Source organism: Mustela nivalis (genome assembly GCF_964662115.1).
Source record: "Mustela nivalis genome assembly, chromosome: 14".
Classification (NCBI taxonomy): Eukaryota; Metazoa; Chordata; class Mammalia; order Carnivora; family Mustelidae; genus Mustela; species Mustela nivalis.
Window position 1 is genome coordinate 81,214,745 of NC_139033.1, and position 19,055 is coordinate 81,233,799.

General features: G+C 43.6%; 1 protein-coding gene across 5 annotated transcripts in view; it reads left to right on the plus strand.

The window, feature by feature from the left end:
* Window positions 1-19,055, plus strand: part of HIRA (histone cell cycle regulator) — an 84,090-nt gene that overhangs the window by 3,371 nt on the left and 61,664 nt on the right. For 2 of the 5 annotated variants that reach the window (XM_082697424.1, XM_082697425.1), the window contains exons 2-4: window positions 14,441-14,503; window positions 16,571-16,681; window positions 17,933-18,023. In XM_082697424.1, the coding sequence (XP_082553550.1) occupies window positions 14,441-14,503; window positions 16,571-16,681; window positions 17,933-18,023 (265 nt within the window). Of the gene's footprint in view, window positions 1-14,440; window positions 14,504-16,570; window positions 16,891-17,932; window positions 18,024-19,055 lie in introns of those variants that run through there. The other 3 variants (XM_082697430.1, XM_082697427.1, XM_082697426.1) reach the window with 2 other exon arrangements.

Below are 19,055 nucleotides of genomic sequence, written 5' to 3' on the forward strand. Positions count from 1 at the left end.
TGAATTCTTCCATTCAACAAATAATGAGTACAGATTGTGTGCCAGGGGCTGAGTGCTGGAAATATACCAGTGAACCAAATGTAGCAGAGCCCCGGTGGCCAGAATCAGCCCCAGTTGAGAATCACTGCTCTAAGGTGATCCCGTAAGTTAACAAATTTTGAAGTTGTTGTATAACAGTGAAATGAGCCTTGAACATGGAATCAAACTGGATTCAAGATGCTATCATGTATTAGCTGTAAATTCTTAGGCTTGTGATTCCACTTCTAGGTAAAGTTGAGGAAATATAAAGATTTGTTCCTGTGTTTTCACCCTGTACCCAAATATAAGAAAGCTATCTGAATATATACAATAAGAGATACATGATAATATTTATCATGTATATGGAAGTATGTGCCAGCCACTGTTAACACCTACACCTATTTTACTCTGTGTTCTTGGATACAGTATTTCTTATATATTTGATTTTATTTTAGGCTTGGAGGTTCTTTTCTAAGTTAGGTTATAGCCACATATTGGTCGGAAAGTGGATGATTAGGTTTGGGGTTGTAGAAAAATGTAATTTATATGTTTAGAAAACTTCATTGAGACTCGTGGTTCTTCCCATCGCTGGGCCTTTGCTCCTGAGAGTTTCTGGAAGTCTTCACTCCTGGGCAGTGTTCATGCTCAGCTCTTCAGGGAAACCCATTCTAACCAAAAGAGACAGAACTGAAAGAATTCTTGTCCTCCCTTGGCCTCTGGCTCACACTTTGATGGCATTGTTGTATAAAGGCATTTGGCAAATTTTCAGTACTGGGGTAATTTGTCAGTTAATCATATTTGCTTTATGATTTGTGTTTTTCCTCCTGCCCTGTAATTGGATTATATTTCCCCCTACCCTGTGTCCTTCCAGAAAGGATTTCAAGACATCGTCTGAGACATACACCGATGAAAATAAATAAGTATGCTTGAAGGGGAAATGCAGGCAGGGTGGTAGAATAATGAAGTCAGCAGCCGGTGTGGAAAGGCCCTGCACAGCTGCTAAAGGGGCACTGCAGACCTATCTCTGAGAACAGGCTAGGAGGATCCTAATAGTGATATTTTATGATTGCGTTGGTCATTAAGATAAGCCTTGCAATGTGTCTACATCAAAGGTTCTCTAACAGGCCAGTGTCTGGAAACACATTTTGTTTTCACAACTGAAGGGGGACACTACTGGCAGCTAGTAGGTAGAGGGCAGGACTGCTGCTGCACACTGGAGCACACAGGACATTCCCTCACAGTAAAGAATCATCTGGCCCAAAAGGCCAGTGGTGTTGAGGTTGAGAAACCCTGCTGTATGTAAGAACATCTTTATCGTTATTTGCCTTTTTTCATTTATTTGTCTCATGGTTCCAACTAGATTATAAACTTCTTGAGGACGAGAATTAGTGCTGTTTATTTGGGAGTCAGATAGTCTTATTCTTGAATTTCCGTCCTCTGCTGCTCACCAAATATGTGTTACAGAAGGGTTTTTTGTTGTTGTTTTTTGTTTGTTTGTTTGTTTAATCTCATTTCCTGATTTGTTAAATGAAGCCAGTAATGCCTGCTGCTGCATCTGCTACCTGTGAAGGCTCAGGGAATCTGAGCTCTCTCCAGGCTGTCTCTCACTGAGTGAGGCCTAAAGACAGTAGGTTGATTGTTTAATAAATTAATAAATAAATAAATAACCAGAATGCATCTGAAGATTCAGAAGAAAACGGGTGGGATTTTGCCTTACATAATACACATGTGGGTCTTTCACCTATTTATGGACAAAACTTTGAACCCTTTTGGAGAGAAGGTCTGTGCTGATCATAGGTAAATAAGGCTACTCCTTTGTGTGTAGGTGGGAGAGGATCTATAGACCACATTCTAGAATACAGGGCAGGTGGAAACCAGGGCTACACAAGTGAGCCAATATAGCCGTAGGGACAAAAGTCTAGTTTGTGGGTGTACCCTGGGGCTGAGCCTTGATGGGAAGTGGATTGTGGTAGTAGAGAAGGTGCTGCCACTGTGGAAGTGTCCGAAGCAAAGGCCTGGGGAGGGTTGGGAGCATTTTAGGAAAGGGAGTAGATGAAACAAACAGCAGGTATTTTAGAACACCTCTGGCAAAAGGAAAACCCATTTAGGTCAAGACTTGTTGTTTTTTATATTAACCCACCTAGGACAGACCAAGTCACAGGGACGTTGCCCTGGTCAGAGCCACCGTAATGAGGGACAGATAGAAGAGGCAGTGAGTCTCATTTGAGGGCCAGGAATAGACCATCATAGGAACGGACTCCAGGTCTGCTGCATCGTCCATCAGATAGAGGGTCTTGCACAGAGGCACTCATCCAATCAACAAATAATGAGTACAAATTGTGTGCCAGGGGCTGAATGCTAGAAATGTAGCAGTGAATGAAGTAGCATAGCAGAATCTTTTGAGGAGCAGCATGTGATGCATTCTAGCCAGTAAGACTGGGAGGGCTGTCTGCTGGGGGTGTCCTGTCCAAGCGGACAGGGAGATGGAGGAAGAAAGAATTATCGGGGAGTGCTGGAAACAGGGCTGGACGGGAAGAAGTTGAGCTGTAGTACAGTGTAGCAGAAGCTGCTGCCCACCCTGTCAGGGGCTCTGCAGCTAGTCCTTATGAATTGTTCGGAATTGGGGTGAAGAACCAGAGCTTTCTAATGCACATCTACAATCATTGGGTGCAGGCTGTCCTGGGGAAGGGACCTGATCTTAGTCAAAGCAGTTCTTCCACTAAGGGTAGGTCCTCTGTGGAGAAGACCTCAGCTGGAAGTTTACACAGGCTGCCAACACTCCCACAGTTGGGGGCAGGAGCTTCATTCCTGGAGGGAGGGGACCTGGCCTGGTACCACAGCATCCATGACAGGCATGGTGGAGAAAGGCAGCTGTCTGAGGGAGGAGCATTACAGGCAGAGAGAACAGCCAGAACTTGCCTGGCGGGTTTGAGGAATAGTACCAATATCTTGTGATTGGAGTGAGGCTGGAGCAGCAGATGGACAAGAGCACTAAGAGGTGAGGCTGGAGAGAGCTGTGGATGGACTGGGAGGACCTTTTGGCTGCAGGACTTCTGTTCCTAGTGCCACGTGAGTAGAGGAGTAACAGTGTTCTGATGTGACTGCTAAAGATCTTCCTGACTTCTGCACTGGGACTAGGATGGGTTTGGGGGCAAGGGAGAGAGCTGGGAGACCCATTAAAAGGCAGTCACAGTGATCCAGGTAAGAGATGACTGTGGTTTGGACCAGGGTAGTGATGGAGGTAATAGTGCTGATGAGAAATGACTGGACTCTATGTGAGGATACACATATTATTTTTTTAGATATAACTTACGTGTGTTATTTTATACAGTAATTGTATATTATAATTATATAAAATATGTAAATTATAGACATATTTAAGTATAATTTACATAGCAAAATGCACAGTTTGTATACAATTTAATGAATTTCAGCAAACAGATACACACTCTTATTCATTCCCAACTCAAAATACAAACATTCGCACCTCTCTAGGAAGTGTGAGTTACAGACATACTGTGAAGGTAGAGTCACCAGGGTAGAATGTGGGGTGTAAGATGGGGTGGCTCCCATGGGAGTGAAGGGCAGAGTTGTTGTCCACTGAGATCAGTAAGAGAATAGAGTAGACGGAGCAGAAGAGCCAGGATTCAATTAGACAAAGTTGCCTAAATGAGGCCACCACACAGGGCTTCCCCCAGGGTCCCATTTGATAAATGGCTTCTTCACCTTCTCCCTTTTGAAAATACTAGAACTCCATTCTAGAGCTATTTTTAAGGAATAGGACAAACACCTACATTTTGGCCAGAGACCATTGCCATATATAATTATACTAGGATACATCTGTCTAATGGTGTATGAGTGGATATGGATAATGAAGCATTTTGTGATTAGGAACTTAAAATTATTTCTGATATTATAGGAATACCTGTTCAATTTAGGGAAAATTAGAAAATGCTAAAACTTTCCTTATATAGTCTTTGAGACCATTTGGAAAAAAATAAATGGATAACGTGGTGCTTTTAAAAACACACATTTTGTTTAGTGTACATATTACAATGTAAAAGTATCTACGTTCTTTAAGACCTTAGCCAAATCCCTAATACTGTAGCACATTCAGTGGTTTTATTGTATAGCCTCCCTCCAGACTTCGCATTGCACATATAACAAATGGGTAAAATGTTGCTTTGTATTTTCTACTTAAATAAGACTGTACGTTATTTTCTCCGCCACCCCCCCTTTTTTAAATTGAGGTATAATATATAGCATTAATGTTTCATGTGTATAGCATAATGATTGCATATTTGTATGTATCACAAAATAATCACCATAGTAAGTCTAATTAACATCTGTCACTGTACATAGTTACAGGTTTTTTTTTATTGAGAGGAAAGCTTTTAAAATTTACTCTCTTAGTAACTTTCAAGTATGGGATACAGTGTTATTAACTGTAGTGTTATTTTCTTAATTGTTAAACAGCTAACTAACATTCCCTGCCCGCAAAGAAATGTTTTTAATTGCTCTTAATTTTTGAGTGGAGCTGTATAGAAGAGATGATGATGTTTGGAGAAATCCATTTTGCAGATAACTTGTAAAGAATATCTCTGTTCTGTAAAAGTAAAGGGGAAGAGAAGCCAGGGTGGCTCAGTCATTTAAGCTGCTGCCTCAGCTCAGGTCATGATCTCAGGGTCCTGGGATCAAGTCCCACGTTGGGCTCTTTGCTCAACGGGGAGCCTGCTTCTCTCTCTGCCTCTGTCTGACACTCTGCCTGCTTGTGCTCTCTCTCTCCCTCTCTCTCCCTCTGACAAATAAATAAATAAAATCTTTTTTTAAAAAAAGTATGAAGAAATAGTGACTGTTACCAAAACTTTCTAGGTTACACATTGGCACATGCTGCAAGAGAAGTGATTAAGATTCATAAATGATATACCTGTGACTTTCTTTTACTTTAGTTTGTGGCAGCACACACATGCACATACACACACACACACACACACACACACACAGAACAAAACAAAACAAAATAATTGCATGATTGCTACAGCTTCCTTCCTGTGCTGTGTTTTGAATCTTTCAGCCACCTTATATCTATGAGATGTCATCCTGGTAGGGCTTGCTTAAGAAGTCTTTGTGGTTGAAATTGGTAGAGATACCAGCAGCAGATGGCTTTGTGACAGGCCAGGGCCATGCCTCTCACTTGCAGGTGTTTGGAAATATCTGAGTCCTCACTTCAGGAGATGAGGAGCCTGTCTTTCAAAGATTGGGATCCTAGTGACAATGAAGGTGTTTTGAATTTTAGGTCTCTGCTGCAGTCTTTCTCCAGCCATTAATAATAAGTATTTATTGAGTGCCTACTGTTTGCCAAGCCACAGCTCTAGGTACCACGGTGACTCTGTGACTAAAACAGGCAAAAATTCCTGAGCTCCTGGAGTTTACATTCTGATGGTTGGGGTAGACAGACATGCAATAAAGGAAATTATACAGTGTGTAAGAAATTGCTAAGACAAAAGTAGATGAGAATTAGGATTGGTTGTGCCAAGTTGAGGAAGTAGTACTTTCAGGTAGGGTTGTTAGGGCAGGCCTCAGTGAGAGGGCGACATTTGAGCAAAGACTAAAAGGAGGTGAGAAAAGAATGTGTATCTGGGAAGGAACCAGTGCAAGGCACAGGATAGAAACACTCCTGTGCAGTCTAGGAACAGAGGGAAGGCAGGGCATGGGGCCAGTGTTTGGGGGAGGAGGCAGAAAATGAGACCAGAAAAGTCATGGGGAGTGAGGCTTTTATGTTGGGCCTCTTGGCTTCCCCTGTCCCCAGTATGATCTTTGCTGATGGGGAGATGATGGGTGGAGCAGATGATGGGTAGGCCAGAAGATCAGGAGTTCCATTGTAAAGAAATTGAAGGTGAAATGTCTACACATGGCTGGATAGAGAAGTGAGCTGCTCGTTAAGAGTGCTTAGGTGCAAATCTCTCCAGAGAGATGGCTAGTTGCAGATTTGCATGTTACCACCTGCATAAGGAGTCAGTTTTATAGACAGCCACTGATGTTTTGATATTTGCTTTTATTATATATTACTATACAGAGACATAGTTAGACCATGTATATGTGTGTAGTTATTTGTTTATTATTGAGATAGTTGTAGATTACACATAGTGGAATGAAACAATACTAAGAGGTTTTTTGTACTTTTTTCCCAGTTTCTCCCACTGGTAACATTTTATAAAACAGCAACATAATATTACATTGACATTGATATTGAAACAATCCATCTGTCTTACTCAGACTTCTCCACTTGTATTTATACTCATTTGTGTTTGGGTATGTGTTTAGGGTTTGTTTGGGTTTCTGAGTTTTTTGTTTGGTTGGTTGGTTTTAGATTTTATTTATTTGGGAGAGCAGGAGAAGGAGCAGTGGTTTCATGCTGAGCACGGAGCCTGACACAGGGCTTGATTGGAGGATCCTAAGATCGGGACCTAAGCCAAAATCAAGAGTCAGTGGCTTAACTGACTAAGCCACACAGGCGCCCCCCTGGTGTTTAGTTCTATACAATTTTTCACTTGTATAGGTTCATGTATCCACCACCATAGTCAAGACACCGAGCAGTTCTAATTAATCCTTTTATAACCCTTCCACGCCTCTGTACCTTATAGATAGGTAGGTAGGTAGGTTGGTAGGTGAGTAGAGTTATATAGATATATATAGATAGATTGGTTAGGTTTGGTTTTAGTTAGCATTCTTTTAAGTTTTTTAAGTTATGTTAAAATATACAAATACACAAAATTTACCATTTTAACCGTCTCTCAAGTGTATAAATCAGTAATGTTATGAGTGTATCCGCATACTGAGAAGTCACTATTGTGGAACCAGTCTTCAGAACTTAGTCATTTTGTGAAACTAAACTATATACACCTTAAGCAACAACTCTTCATTCTCCCTACCCCCAGCTCCTGGCAACCACCACTCTACTTTCTGTCTTCATAAATTTGACTGCTCTACAGACCTCATTTAAGTGGCACCATGTATTATTTGTGACTAGCTTATGTTAATTACAACATTTTCAGGGTTCATCCATGTTGTAGAATGCATCAGAATCTCTTTCCTTTCTAAGGCTGAATGATATTCTGTTGTATATATTATATATATACCACAGTTTGCTTATCCATGCATCCGTCAGTGGACACTTATATTGCTTCTACTCTTGGCTGTTGTGACTAATGCTGCTATAACATGGGTGTACAATATCTCTTCAAGACCTTGCTTTCAGTTCTTTTGGATATATGCCTGGAAGTGGAATTGCTGGACCACGGGAAATTCTGTTTTTCATTTTTTTAAGGAATGCCCATACTGTTTTTGATAGCAGCTGTGACATTTTACCCTCCCACCATTGGTGCACAAGATTCCATTTTCTCCACATCCTCACCAGTACTTGTTTCTCTCTCTCTCTCTAATTGTAGCCAACCTAACAGATGTAAGGTCATAATCTCATTCTGGTTTTGATTTGCATTTTTGTGGTAGCTAATGATGTTGAGCATCTTTTTACAGGCTTATTGGCCATTTGTATATCTTCTTTGGAGAAATGTCTGTTTCTGTGCTCTCTATTCTGCTATGCTGGTCTATATGTCTGTCTTACGCCAGTACACACTGTTTTGATTACTGTAGTTTTGTAGTTAGTTTTGAGATCAGGAAGTGTAAGACTTCAACTTTGTTACTTTTCAAGATTCTTTTAGCTATTCAGTGTCCCATGAGATTCCATAAGAAATTATAGGATGGGTTTTCTATTTCTGCAAAAAATGCCATTGCTGGTTTTTGTTTTGTTTTGTTTTGTTTTGTTTTGTTTCAAGTGAACTCTACCCCTAACACAGTGCTGGAACTCAGAACCCTGAAATCAAGATTTGCATACTTGGTACTGACTGAGCCAGCCAAGCATCCAATCACTGTAGTTTTGATAGGGATTGCATTAAATCTGTAGAGCTTTGGATATTGTTGACATCTTAACAGTATTAAGTTTTCCAGTTTATGAAGACAAGACTTTTTCCTTTTATTTGTGTCTTTCATTTCTTTCAGCAGTGTTTTCTAGTCTTTAGTGTCTTTAGCCTTCTTGGTTACATTTATTATTTCTAAGTATTTTTTTATTCTATTTTAAATAGAATTGTTTTCTTGGTTTCTTTTTTAGATTTTTCACTTGATGTACAGAAATGCAACTAATGTTTGCTGATTTTGTGTCATTCAATTTTACTAAATTTATCTTCTGGACTCTTTAAGGTTTTCTGCATAGAAGATCATGTCCTTTGCACCCACCTTATATTTTAATATTCTTTTGTAATTTTTTTCACTTAATAAATGTTTTAAACATTTTCCCATGTTTCATATTTTGTTACAAGTTCACCAACATTTGTTAAAAGTGAGTGTTAATGGGGTGTATAGGATAAGCCCTTCCAGGAACAATGTACAGTGGGCAAAGGGCCCAGGTTCCCCTGAGCTTCCATTCCACAGATGTTCAGTTGGATCTGTCCAGTGAGCTTTCAAGAGCATAAAGACTCAAAGACAGGAGCACAACCAAAGATCTGAAGGCCACTGAGAGTGCTAGCCATTCTTGTTTGGGCCCTCCCTGCTTCTCTTTGGCCAGTCTTCTCTGTTCAGACTAAGTTCCACATTTGGGCCTCCTCCAGGAGTCTTTTACCCAGATACCAAGGAGGAGGATGCTGTCTGACCACGCCCTGTCAAAATTCAGCTTCTGTACCTTAATTTTTATTCCTGCCAGAGAGAGCATTCATGCTGCAGTTGTCAGATCAGCAACCCCCAGGCAGGGAATATGGCCAACTATCACAGTTCCGGGGAGAGAGTGACAGGAGGGTGCTCTGTGTGGTCCAAGAGGGGTCACCTAAAGGCAGGTCCCCAAGGAGAATGGGCTTTGGTAGGTGTTCAGGGAAAACATGCCACTTCATTCGAGGATGTGAAATTGCCTGGTGGCTCTAGGGCCCAGGGAGTGGATTAATTTTTCTTTTGTCTCTATTTTTAAAAAACAAAAATTAAGATTTTATTTATTTATTTGACAGAGAAACAACAGAAGCAGAGGAAGGGTCAGAGGGAGGAGAAGCAGGCTCCACACTGAGCAGGAATCCTAATGCAGGCCTCGATCCCAGGACCCTGAGATCGTGACTGGAGCCACCCAGGCACCCTTGTCCTTGTTTTTGTACAAAGAAAGGTGGAATGCAGGAAGCAGTTAGGAATTCATCTTTAACATTGTGCCACAGGAAAAGTTCTCTAACTAATCAGACCATAGATCCTTTTCCTCTACTCTGCCTCAAAGAGCCTTTTAGAAAAAAAGAGGTCTGTTCCTACTGTGGGTATGTGAACCGCTATATTCCTTAGACTGAAGAGTCTAGTGCTGGAAAGAAGTAGGGAGTCAATACCATGCTGGTGGCTTTGAGTAGCCATATTTCATCAACTCTGTGGTGCATCTCTACAGAAGGAAACATTACCCCAGTCACACCTTTCACCAAAGCACATTGTGATCTTAGAAATGTTCACATGTGAAATGTGTGCATCTTCGAGGCAATGTGGCACAGCATCTTAATCTCTCTGAGAAGGTACTTGTAAGGGTGACTGTGTCTTCCACACCATTCAGATTGGAAAACTGGTATTTGGAGGCATTCAGTAACTTATTCAAGGCTGCATAGTTGTTGAGTGGCATGGCTAAGAATTCTACCGAGGCATGTTCATTGTTCACACCCAGGACTGTTCCCTGCCCTTGTTTCTGCCTTCTTCTGGAGCCTTGAGGCCCCCTCTGGTCTTACCAAAAGCCCATGCTCCACGCAGCTATGTGGTGCTGAAATGTGAATCTGACCTTAGCATTCCCTTGCTTCAGAGGTAGCTGTAAAGGAAGGTCTGTGTTCCTCAGCAGTGTCTTGCTAGGCCCTACCCATCTTCCAAGCCTCCTCTCCCCACATTCTGCAGCAGCTTGTCAGAATTATTCTATATTCTATGCCATGTCCCCTCTGCCTGAAATTCCCTTCCCTACTCTTCTGGCTGACTCCTCCTCAGACTTTGGGACTCACTTCAGTTGTGATTTTTGTAGAAAGCCCAGGGTGAGTTAGGTAGCTTTCCACCTGTGCAGAGACCCATCCCTGGGAGCTTCCTAAGGGCAGGGCTGAACCTTTATTGGCTTTACCTTTCCTCAGCTTAGTCCCATAGCAGGCTCATAGACAACCACAAAGGTGGGTGGATGAGAAAAGATCCCATCGATGCTATGAGTGGGTGTGGTGGGGAAGACTTGGGCTGTGATGGCTACCTGTGCAGCGATGCTTCTCTGCTTACCTAGGCTCTGCTCTGTGTGCTCTTGTGGAGTCAGGTTTGTTTCTGACTTGCATATAAGTCATTTCGATGTGCTTCTTGAGGGGCATATAATACAATGTCTCACAGACTTACGGAACTGAAAAGCCCTCCTGTGGCCAGGTGCCTGCTCCCCACTGATGGATGGCCTTCTCAAGACTCTAGCTGAGTCAGCTAGAACCTTTTTGGTGAAAATGACAAATATGTAGCTCCAGTTGCCCTAGACAGGAAACTGAATTAATTAGCATAACAAACTACCCCTAACCTTGCTGGCTTAAAACAGTAGCTATTTTATTATTTGTTTGTGATTGTGAAACCTGGCCAGGCTCAGCAGGGACAGCTCATCTTAGTTTTGCACTGTATCTGCTGGAATGGCTGGAATAGTTTGGGGCCAGAACAGTTCACCCTGGGTCCTGTTTCAGGGCTCTCATTCTCACTGTTGTCTGGGTTCTTTGACCCTTTGACCCTGGATTCTTTGGCCAGCTTGGGGGGAGTCTCAGCACAGTGGCCTCAGGGTACGTGGACTTCTTACATGGCAACCACCTGATCACTGGAGCCAGACAAATGCCATAGGGCTCTGGCTTCCTCCAGAGGGCAAAAGTTGAACTGCTGGACCTTCTTTAGGCTTAATCTCAGAAGTGGAGCAGCATCACTTCAGTCACATTCTCTTAGTTAAAACAGATCACAGAGCCAATCCAAATTCAAGGAAAGGGAAGCTTGCAAAGGCAGGAGTCCTGAGAGATGTGTTTCACCAGAGCCTAGCCAGGCAGCAGTCTCCCCAGGCCTTGGGACTGAGGTATCTGGGGTGATCGAAGCTCAGTATAGCAAGTCCAAGGCCATGTCCAGGTCATCAGGACAAGTTGCACATGTGTGCACAGCTCTCACTCTTCCTCTGACTCCCTACTTTACCTTTCACCTGTGGGCTTTGAATCTTTTCCCTCCAGGCAGTGTCATCAAAGGCCTCCCAGCATGTCCAGGCATGTCCCTTCCCAGCTTCATCTGAAGGGGCAGCACATTATATACTTAAAGCTGAGCATCCAGTGTGCCCCCTCAAGCTGCATGACCTTGGGCAACTTCCCTAAGTTTTGTGCCTCGGTTTCCCCCTCTGTCAAATCAGGATGTCAGAACCATCCATTTCACCAGGTAGTGTGAGATTTAGAGAATACCCGGGACTGTGCTGCCTGCATGGCTTGAGGGGCCACATCAGACGCTTAGTAGAGTGTGTCATGAACTGGGAAGGAGAGCTCCACAGGGCTTACCCCACTGTGGCTCTGCCTCTCCCGGAAGGAGTAGCTGGCTGGCACCTACGGGGGCTGTCCCAACTCATTCTCAGCACTAGACGCCATGGTCTACACAGCTCATAGCCCTAATTGTCCTTTCTTTTTTCTTGAGGCTTCCTTGTCAGGCACTTGTCGTGCCCCAGATGGTCAAAAAACCCACTTTCTTGCTACTGCTTCCCTCCTAGGACCTCAGCCTCTGGGAAAGTATGGCACATTCTCAGCAGCAGTGTGTCAGGCTCTCTGGCTTAACACACGAGACAACCGCCTGACCCAGCAAGGGCATGGTGCGCCAGTGTAAGTCTGAGTGCATAGGCATAGGAACACCAGTGTTAACACTTCCAGTCTTTCTTACCCGTATTCTCAGTCCCTACCTTCTTTTTACCTACTGTATATAGTTTTCTGTATTCTTATCTTGAAGGCGAAGATGGGGCTAGTTAGGGTCTGCCCATCTGGACTGTGGAAGAATAGCAATAGCTCTCTCTCCTCGGGTCCTTGTAAGTATGCTCCACTGCTGGTTTGGCTCCTTCCAGGCTGAGTGCCAAGCTGTGTTGGGGCTTGTCTTGGGAATCCTCGGAGTGAATGCTCAGGGCAGACCAGGGCTGAATTTCCCGTATGTTTGTGCTCCTTTTTTTTTTTTTTTTTTTTTTGCACTAGTTGTCATTTATTTTTGATCTACTAAAAAACAGTGAAATGTTTAACATGTCCACCAGAAACAACACATTCAAATAACATGGAAGAAAATGTCTGTGAATGTCTTTTTTCTATTTAATCGTCTTACATACTTATCTAACTGGCAATTTTGTAAACATATACTTTAATGTCAAGATTCAGGTTGAAACATCATTTTCTTACAAAGATTGTGAATTGAAATGTAGTCATTGGGTTTGCAAGTTGCCACACCAGCCCCTCTCAGCCTTTCCTGCCTGCTTCTACAGTAAAGGAGTTCTGGTTCACAAAATAAGTCAGTCTTGGCTCCCCAGCAATTACATTTTCACTTTTCCAACACAAATAAGTTTTTGAAAACTAACTTGCTAACAGGGCTACTGGTGCAAATTTATTCATAACCAAAGAGAACAAAAGACCAAAGCGGTTTTGTTCCTATTCAACACATCACAGAGCAGATGGACTACCTATGGGGGGACAGAGTCCTGGAGGAAGGCAATCAGTAGCAGTTTGGCTAAACTTGATCTGTCACTGTAGAGCTCTGGCTCTTAGGTGTGGACCTGGAGGTGACTGAGGGTCTGGGGAACCTGGCTAGAGCTGCCAGCATGGCAGGGTCCTGCTATAGTAGCCTTTGTTGTTTTGAATTTCAGTAAGTAATAGAGATGAAATAGTATGTGATGCAATTTCCAACTTTGTTTGGGCTTCTGCTTGTTCTCTGAGACAAAATAGGGCCCTTTCATTTGGGACACCTGCTTGCTAGTGTCCTTACACAGCTGTTTCACCCTACTGTGTAATGACAGGAAGGAGAGCACACTTCTCCTTGTCTGTGGAAGCTCAGGCTTGGTTTGCCTGTTAGGGGTTTGGCTCTGTGGAAGAAGATAAAGTGAGCTTCTATTCCTTGGGGCCCACACTGGCCATTGCCTTTTTGGGTACCAGTATTTGATTTTCCGTATTTGGACAGTAACCCTGGCAAGACATTCGGCTTTTAGGCGCCATTGCCTGCTCCTGCCCCACCCTGCCCTGTCTCCACTTGCCATCATGTGATTCTAGAGCTGGTAGCCCTCCTTCTGGTGTCCATGCCAACTCCTTAGGTAACGGAGACAGCATCCTCAACCAAGAGATTCCTTGGCAGCAGCACCTTGTCTGTATTAGTGATTGCTGTCGTTCAGTCTATTGTCATGCATCTGATTTGTCACTGAATAAATGTTACTGAGCCACCACTTATCAGGCCTTTGCTAGAAGCTGAGGATATGGTGATAAACTTGACAACAATTGACATGCCACTCTTAGCATGGAAGCAGACTGGTTAGCCCGACAAATGCCACAGGGACCAGGCCCCAGCAACACTTCAGTCTGCTGGGTTTCAAGCTGTCATGACGCCTTATCAGTCTGGTCCACCAAGCTAGCCACACCACTTCATGGGCCCTTGGTGTGGGTCTGCACCCTGTGGGGACTCCAGGAGATAGTAGCTACAGTTCTTCCCCCTGGAGGGACTGAGCATCCAGTTGAACAGAGCACATCCTATGAAGGAAGTTCAGCCATAGGAGAGGCCAAGAAAGCTGACTCTCCACAGACTTCGATGCAACACAAATATATAGGAGGGCTTTTGGAAGCAGAAGGATGAGGGAAGTGATAACTGTGGTCTTGGTCAGCTACTGGTCCTACCCAGCTGTCAGCAAGGCAGAAATGCCAGGGTTCTTGTGTCTAGGCTGCCAGCCAAGTGCAGGTCCATGGGATGGAGAGGTAGCTGAAGATGTAGCTCTGTAAGTCAGAGCTGCTGTCATAAACAGATCATAGCTTTAACAAATGTGTGTCCCCAGAATGTGGCCAGCTACTGTCTATTGGACCTCTGTGCAAATGCTCAAGCAATCTTTGGACTCAGTTCTAATGACAGAACACTTTGTTCCCCTTTGAGACTCAGCTATTTAATGTCACTTGGAGAGTCTTCCAGCAGTTTCTACTTTAACTAAAACTGTTAGATCATTCCACTCTTAGAAGGAATTTATCGGCAGCCTATTATTTTTTCCTAGGAGCAGCGATTAGAGATATTACTCAAATAACCACTGTTTCAAAAATTTTGACTTTGCTGCTATTCTCCAGTGAATACAAGCCAAGATAGATGTTGTGTGTGTGTTTTTTCCCTTTGTTTCCAGGAAAGCCAATTTTTTCAGTTGATATTCACCCTGACGGGACCAAGTTCGCAACTGGAGGACAAGGTACGTTCACAGAGTAACAGAAGGAGCACACACGGTCCTAACACCTTGCTCTGCTTCTCCTGGTTGCCCACTGAGCTGAAGATAGAATACTTTCTTTTTTTAGATATAGATAGGACTCCATTTAAAATGTACAATTATAATCTGTTATCTCAAAACCCTTATTTTTTGCTCTAGTGTGCTTGCTCCATATAAATATTTCAGTAGTGGGTGTATCTTTCTAATTCCTGTTTATTGGGTTAATATTCAAATCATTTTGAATCCCCAAATCCCAGTTTATTGAAGGTGGCAAGTGGCAGGTGGTCTCATGGATAGATCCCCAGCCCCTGAGGCCAAGGTTGGGTCCTCATCTTTGTTCTGGCAGTACTTTCTCATCTGAAAAAGGGGAAGAAGTGGTTAAACTAAAACTACTGAGTTAGTCATGTAGTTATAAGGCCTTTTCTGGGCTCAGAGGAATTCAGCTAAGTTAGAGAAGAAGTATGCTGTGGGCAAGTAAAAACGCCTGCGCCATTTGAAAATACAGCCCATAGTATTATTAGCATGCTTCATCGGTGTTACAGTGTCACAGTAACAGTGCTGCTTGGAAAGACAGTCATTTTTCAGGCCAGGACACCAAGATGTATATATGGTGGAACAAGGTGGCATTCCCACAGATCTTAGCCCCTGACAGCTTCACTGTAGAGCAGTGTCTTCCTCTGGCCAAGGCCTTCCTAGACAGCACCTGAAGAGTGCTTCTGTGAGTTCTAGGCCCTTGGGCCAGGTGCTACAGGGTGGGTTGTCTATGAGCTTCCTGCTGCAAGGGTATGCAGGGGACCCTTGATCTCCTTCCGGCACATTACGGACTGTACCTGGAAGGTACCCACTGATGTCATCTATGACTACTGCATTAAGCTGGGGGACAGGGTTTTTTTCCTCATCCATAGGAAGAGACATACCTTCCTACGCTTCTCAGTATGTAGTATCAAGAAGAGCTGTTTAGGAAATATTTTTATATACTGGCCAATAGGCAGTTTCAGGTATGCCTTATGACAATTCTGACATGTCCATTTGTAGGCATTTATTGGTGTTTCTTCCTCTGTAGTAGTTAAATGAGGGGCCAGACTTTCATCAGTTATCAGTAGGTGAAAAGCTTAGAAAGAAAAATCATTGCAAAAGAAAAGAAAAGATCATTGCCAAAATGCATAGATTTTTTTTTAATTTTTTTTTAAAGATTTCTATTTTATTTATTTGACAAAGAGAGATCACAAGTAGGCAGAAAGGCAGGCAGAGAGAGAGGAAAGGAAGCAGGCTCCCTGCCGAGCAGAGAGCCCGATGTGGGGCTCAATCCCAGGACCCTGGGATCATGAACTGAGCCAAAGGCAGAGGCTTTAACCCACTGAACCACCCAGGCACCCCCATAGATAAAAAATTTTTTAGCTGGGTTTTATATCACCTTATGATCCAGGATCCATAAATGCCCTCTTTTGGTTGCTCTCCCATCTATAGGTGACAGCAAAGGGCAGATAAGAAGATAATGAGGCTTTTTCCTGTATACAGGGCACATTTCATTCAGACGTGGGTCTCAAAGCATCCAGTCAGCTCTAGGAGCGGCCCTTGACTCCAGGCAGCACCTGAAAAGGGATCAAAGTACTGGCAGGAATGTGCTGTTGCCCTGATTGCTAGGGTTCCCATGCACAAACCTGAAAGGGTCCTGGGACATCAGTTTTTCCAGCTCTTCAACTTACAGATGAGAAGTCTGGTTTGTGGGCAGGGATGAGGACCTTCTAGGGGCTCCTGAGGGATCTGTTGGAGAGGACAGAGTAGAGCTCAGTCCCCTCCTAATTTCTAGTCCAGAGTTCTTTTCAAAGTCAGGTTGGCTTCCCGCTACTACTAAATCCATATGCTTTTTGACCCCCTTCAGCACTTAATCTTTCTTCATTTCTTTTCTGTAACTTAAATTAATGATGCAAATTTAGTCTCCTCCAATCTTGTCCATTATGATTTATGAAAGCTAAGTAAAGACTGTGTCTCAGAGTTAATATCAAATTTCTACTTCTTGCACATTGAATTTTTTCTGCTCCTTCATTCCAGGACAGGATTCTGGGAAGGTTGTGATCTGGAATATGTCTCCAGTCCTCCAGGAGGATGACGAGAAGGATGAAAATATTCCCAAGATGCTTTGCCAGATGGACAATCACTTAGGTATTACAGAGTGGCCCTTTGCAGGCTTTGCGTGTTGGCAGAGTGCCCAAGGTTAGCACATGTGTTTGTAATTAGAAAGATAAGGCCCCGTGCGGCGGTAACTCCCCTCGGCCTGCTGTCTGAAGGCACAGATGTTGGCTGCACACCTGGGTGAGTTATTCGGCAGAAGACTCGGCCCGCCCACAGAACCATCTTTGGACAGTCTGCAGGTACCTCTGGTGATTTCCTGCTCATGAGTCGTTACTGCCTGATTCCATGGGGCTTTGGGGCCAGCGACCTGGAAGCAGTAGGGTTCTGGGGAAGGGTATCTTAAAGACAACTCACCAAAATGTCTCAGATTGCCACAGTGTCACTCTGAGACCCTCTGCCAGGATCCTTTTGATGGTTGGACAGTGTTGTGGTTTCCTTTCCTATATTTAGTGCCGTAGTTTCCTGCTTCTGACCATCAGGGTGACTGTATCTGGCTCTGATTTCCAACCTAGCTGCCTTCCCTGAGATGCTCCATTAACAGCTATGTCCCCTTCCTTAGCTCTTTGTGTTCTTGCTCTCCCAACGTGCCTCAGTGCCCTCTGACTTGGAGCATAAGTCATTCGCAGGCCATGTGTGGGCTACAACTTGGATAGTGTTCCTTGTATTGCAGGGTTCCCAAAGGCCGAGCTGTGAGTGCTCCCAGACGCTCTCACCCATCAGGGGCCTAGGAGGCATTTCTCCTGGTCTTAATTTATAAGTGCAGAACCAGTCAACCTGCAGTGCTGACAAGTTTGGAAAATCCAAATTTAAAAAGGCCACAGATGGGATGAAGTCAGAGTTTTATGCTCTAACAAGCTGCTCCCCTGAAAGTTTTGTGAAGGGCATCTCAGCCTTTTTAGTACATGCCCTCATTTCAGGAATTCTCCCTGCTCAGGAACACATCTCATCATGAGATAGCCCTTTTGAAATAGAGATTTAGTTACAAGTTTTCATGGAAATCCACCTCCTGTTGATTGTTTCATCCAGCACTAACACTTCTCAGGTTATGTAGACTTCCCCTCGCCAAACTCTGTTCTGATCATTTGTTATTTCAGTACAAGTATAGTACAAGTAGGATAGTATTTAATCTGGATTGTTCTTCTGGGACTCACCCACAGTGGATGCCTTGAATAGTTGAGAGAGAATAGGTTTTATAAACCCTTTGCATCTTGCCAGACTCTGCATAAAGCAAATTGGGCATGACTATTGGATTTTCATCACCCTATTTTTTTTTCTTCCCAGCATGTGTGAACTGTGTGCGGTGGTCAAACAGTGGGATGTATTTAGCTTCTGGGGGAGATGACAAACTGATTATGGTGTGGAAGCGGGCTACGTAAGCATCATTTTCCTTTCTTCACATTTTATTTTTAGAAGCTTCTTTGCTGGTCTTAATCACAGTCACCTTTCCCCATTCTGGCACTGAAGTCCCTAGAGCTCCAAACTTCCTGAGTAGCAGGAAGCACACATAGGCCTGGAGCCTCTGGGGCCTGACTAGGGCTTTGAGAAGCCACCCACCTGCCTGGAGACCTATTCAGTCGCCCCCTCCCAGGCCTGCAGCATTTCCACCTGAAAAGGAATATTTAATCCTTTCCATTGCTGACATTGGTAACTTTGTTTATTTTGCTCTTCAAATGAAATTTCCCAACATACAGAATAGGTTAAAGTCAAAGTGCTCTGATGGAATGGGGGGGGTGGTATCTGGAGCCTGCCCTTTTTGCCACTCACCTCATTCTCTATCTGCCCCACCCTGGGACTCTAAGGAGCCCCCTTTGAAAGTGCCTGCTCTGTACCCATAATAAACTAACCATCACGTAGAAAACTTTTTCTTTAAACCTAGGCAGAGTGTCTCGGGGTGCGTCCTGGGACTCTGTTCCATAACCAGCTCCCCAGGTGACTCTGGGAGCTAGTCAGACTAGGGAACCAGACCCTACCCCACTGCTTAGCCAGAGTGGCCCTTTGGCCGTGGCCATGAGAGCAGAGGCGTGCTATTTCCTTTGGCCCACTTAGTGAGCTCCTTCTGTGAGTTGATAAAGAGTTCTGTGGGAGCAGAGTGTGTTAACAGAGGCTCTGTGCATCAGTGGTATCAGCACCACCTCCATGGGGACCTACCTGACTGCTTGCATGGCAAGCAGTTAGTACCCGGGCTTTGACTGCTTTGCAAGAGAGTTTTAAAAAGACTGTTGGCTTTGTTGCTTTAGTCAATGTAAATAATGAATTTAGTAGATAATTTGGGAATCTGAAAAAGTATGTGAAAATCACCATCCAAAAAAGCCATGATTAATATTTTGGTATTTTTCATGTGTGTCTTTCTGATCCATTTTCCATGCATAGATGATATCGATATTACATGTATTTTTTTTCTTTA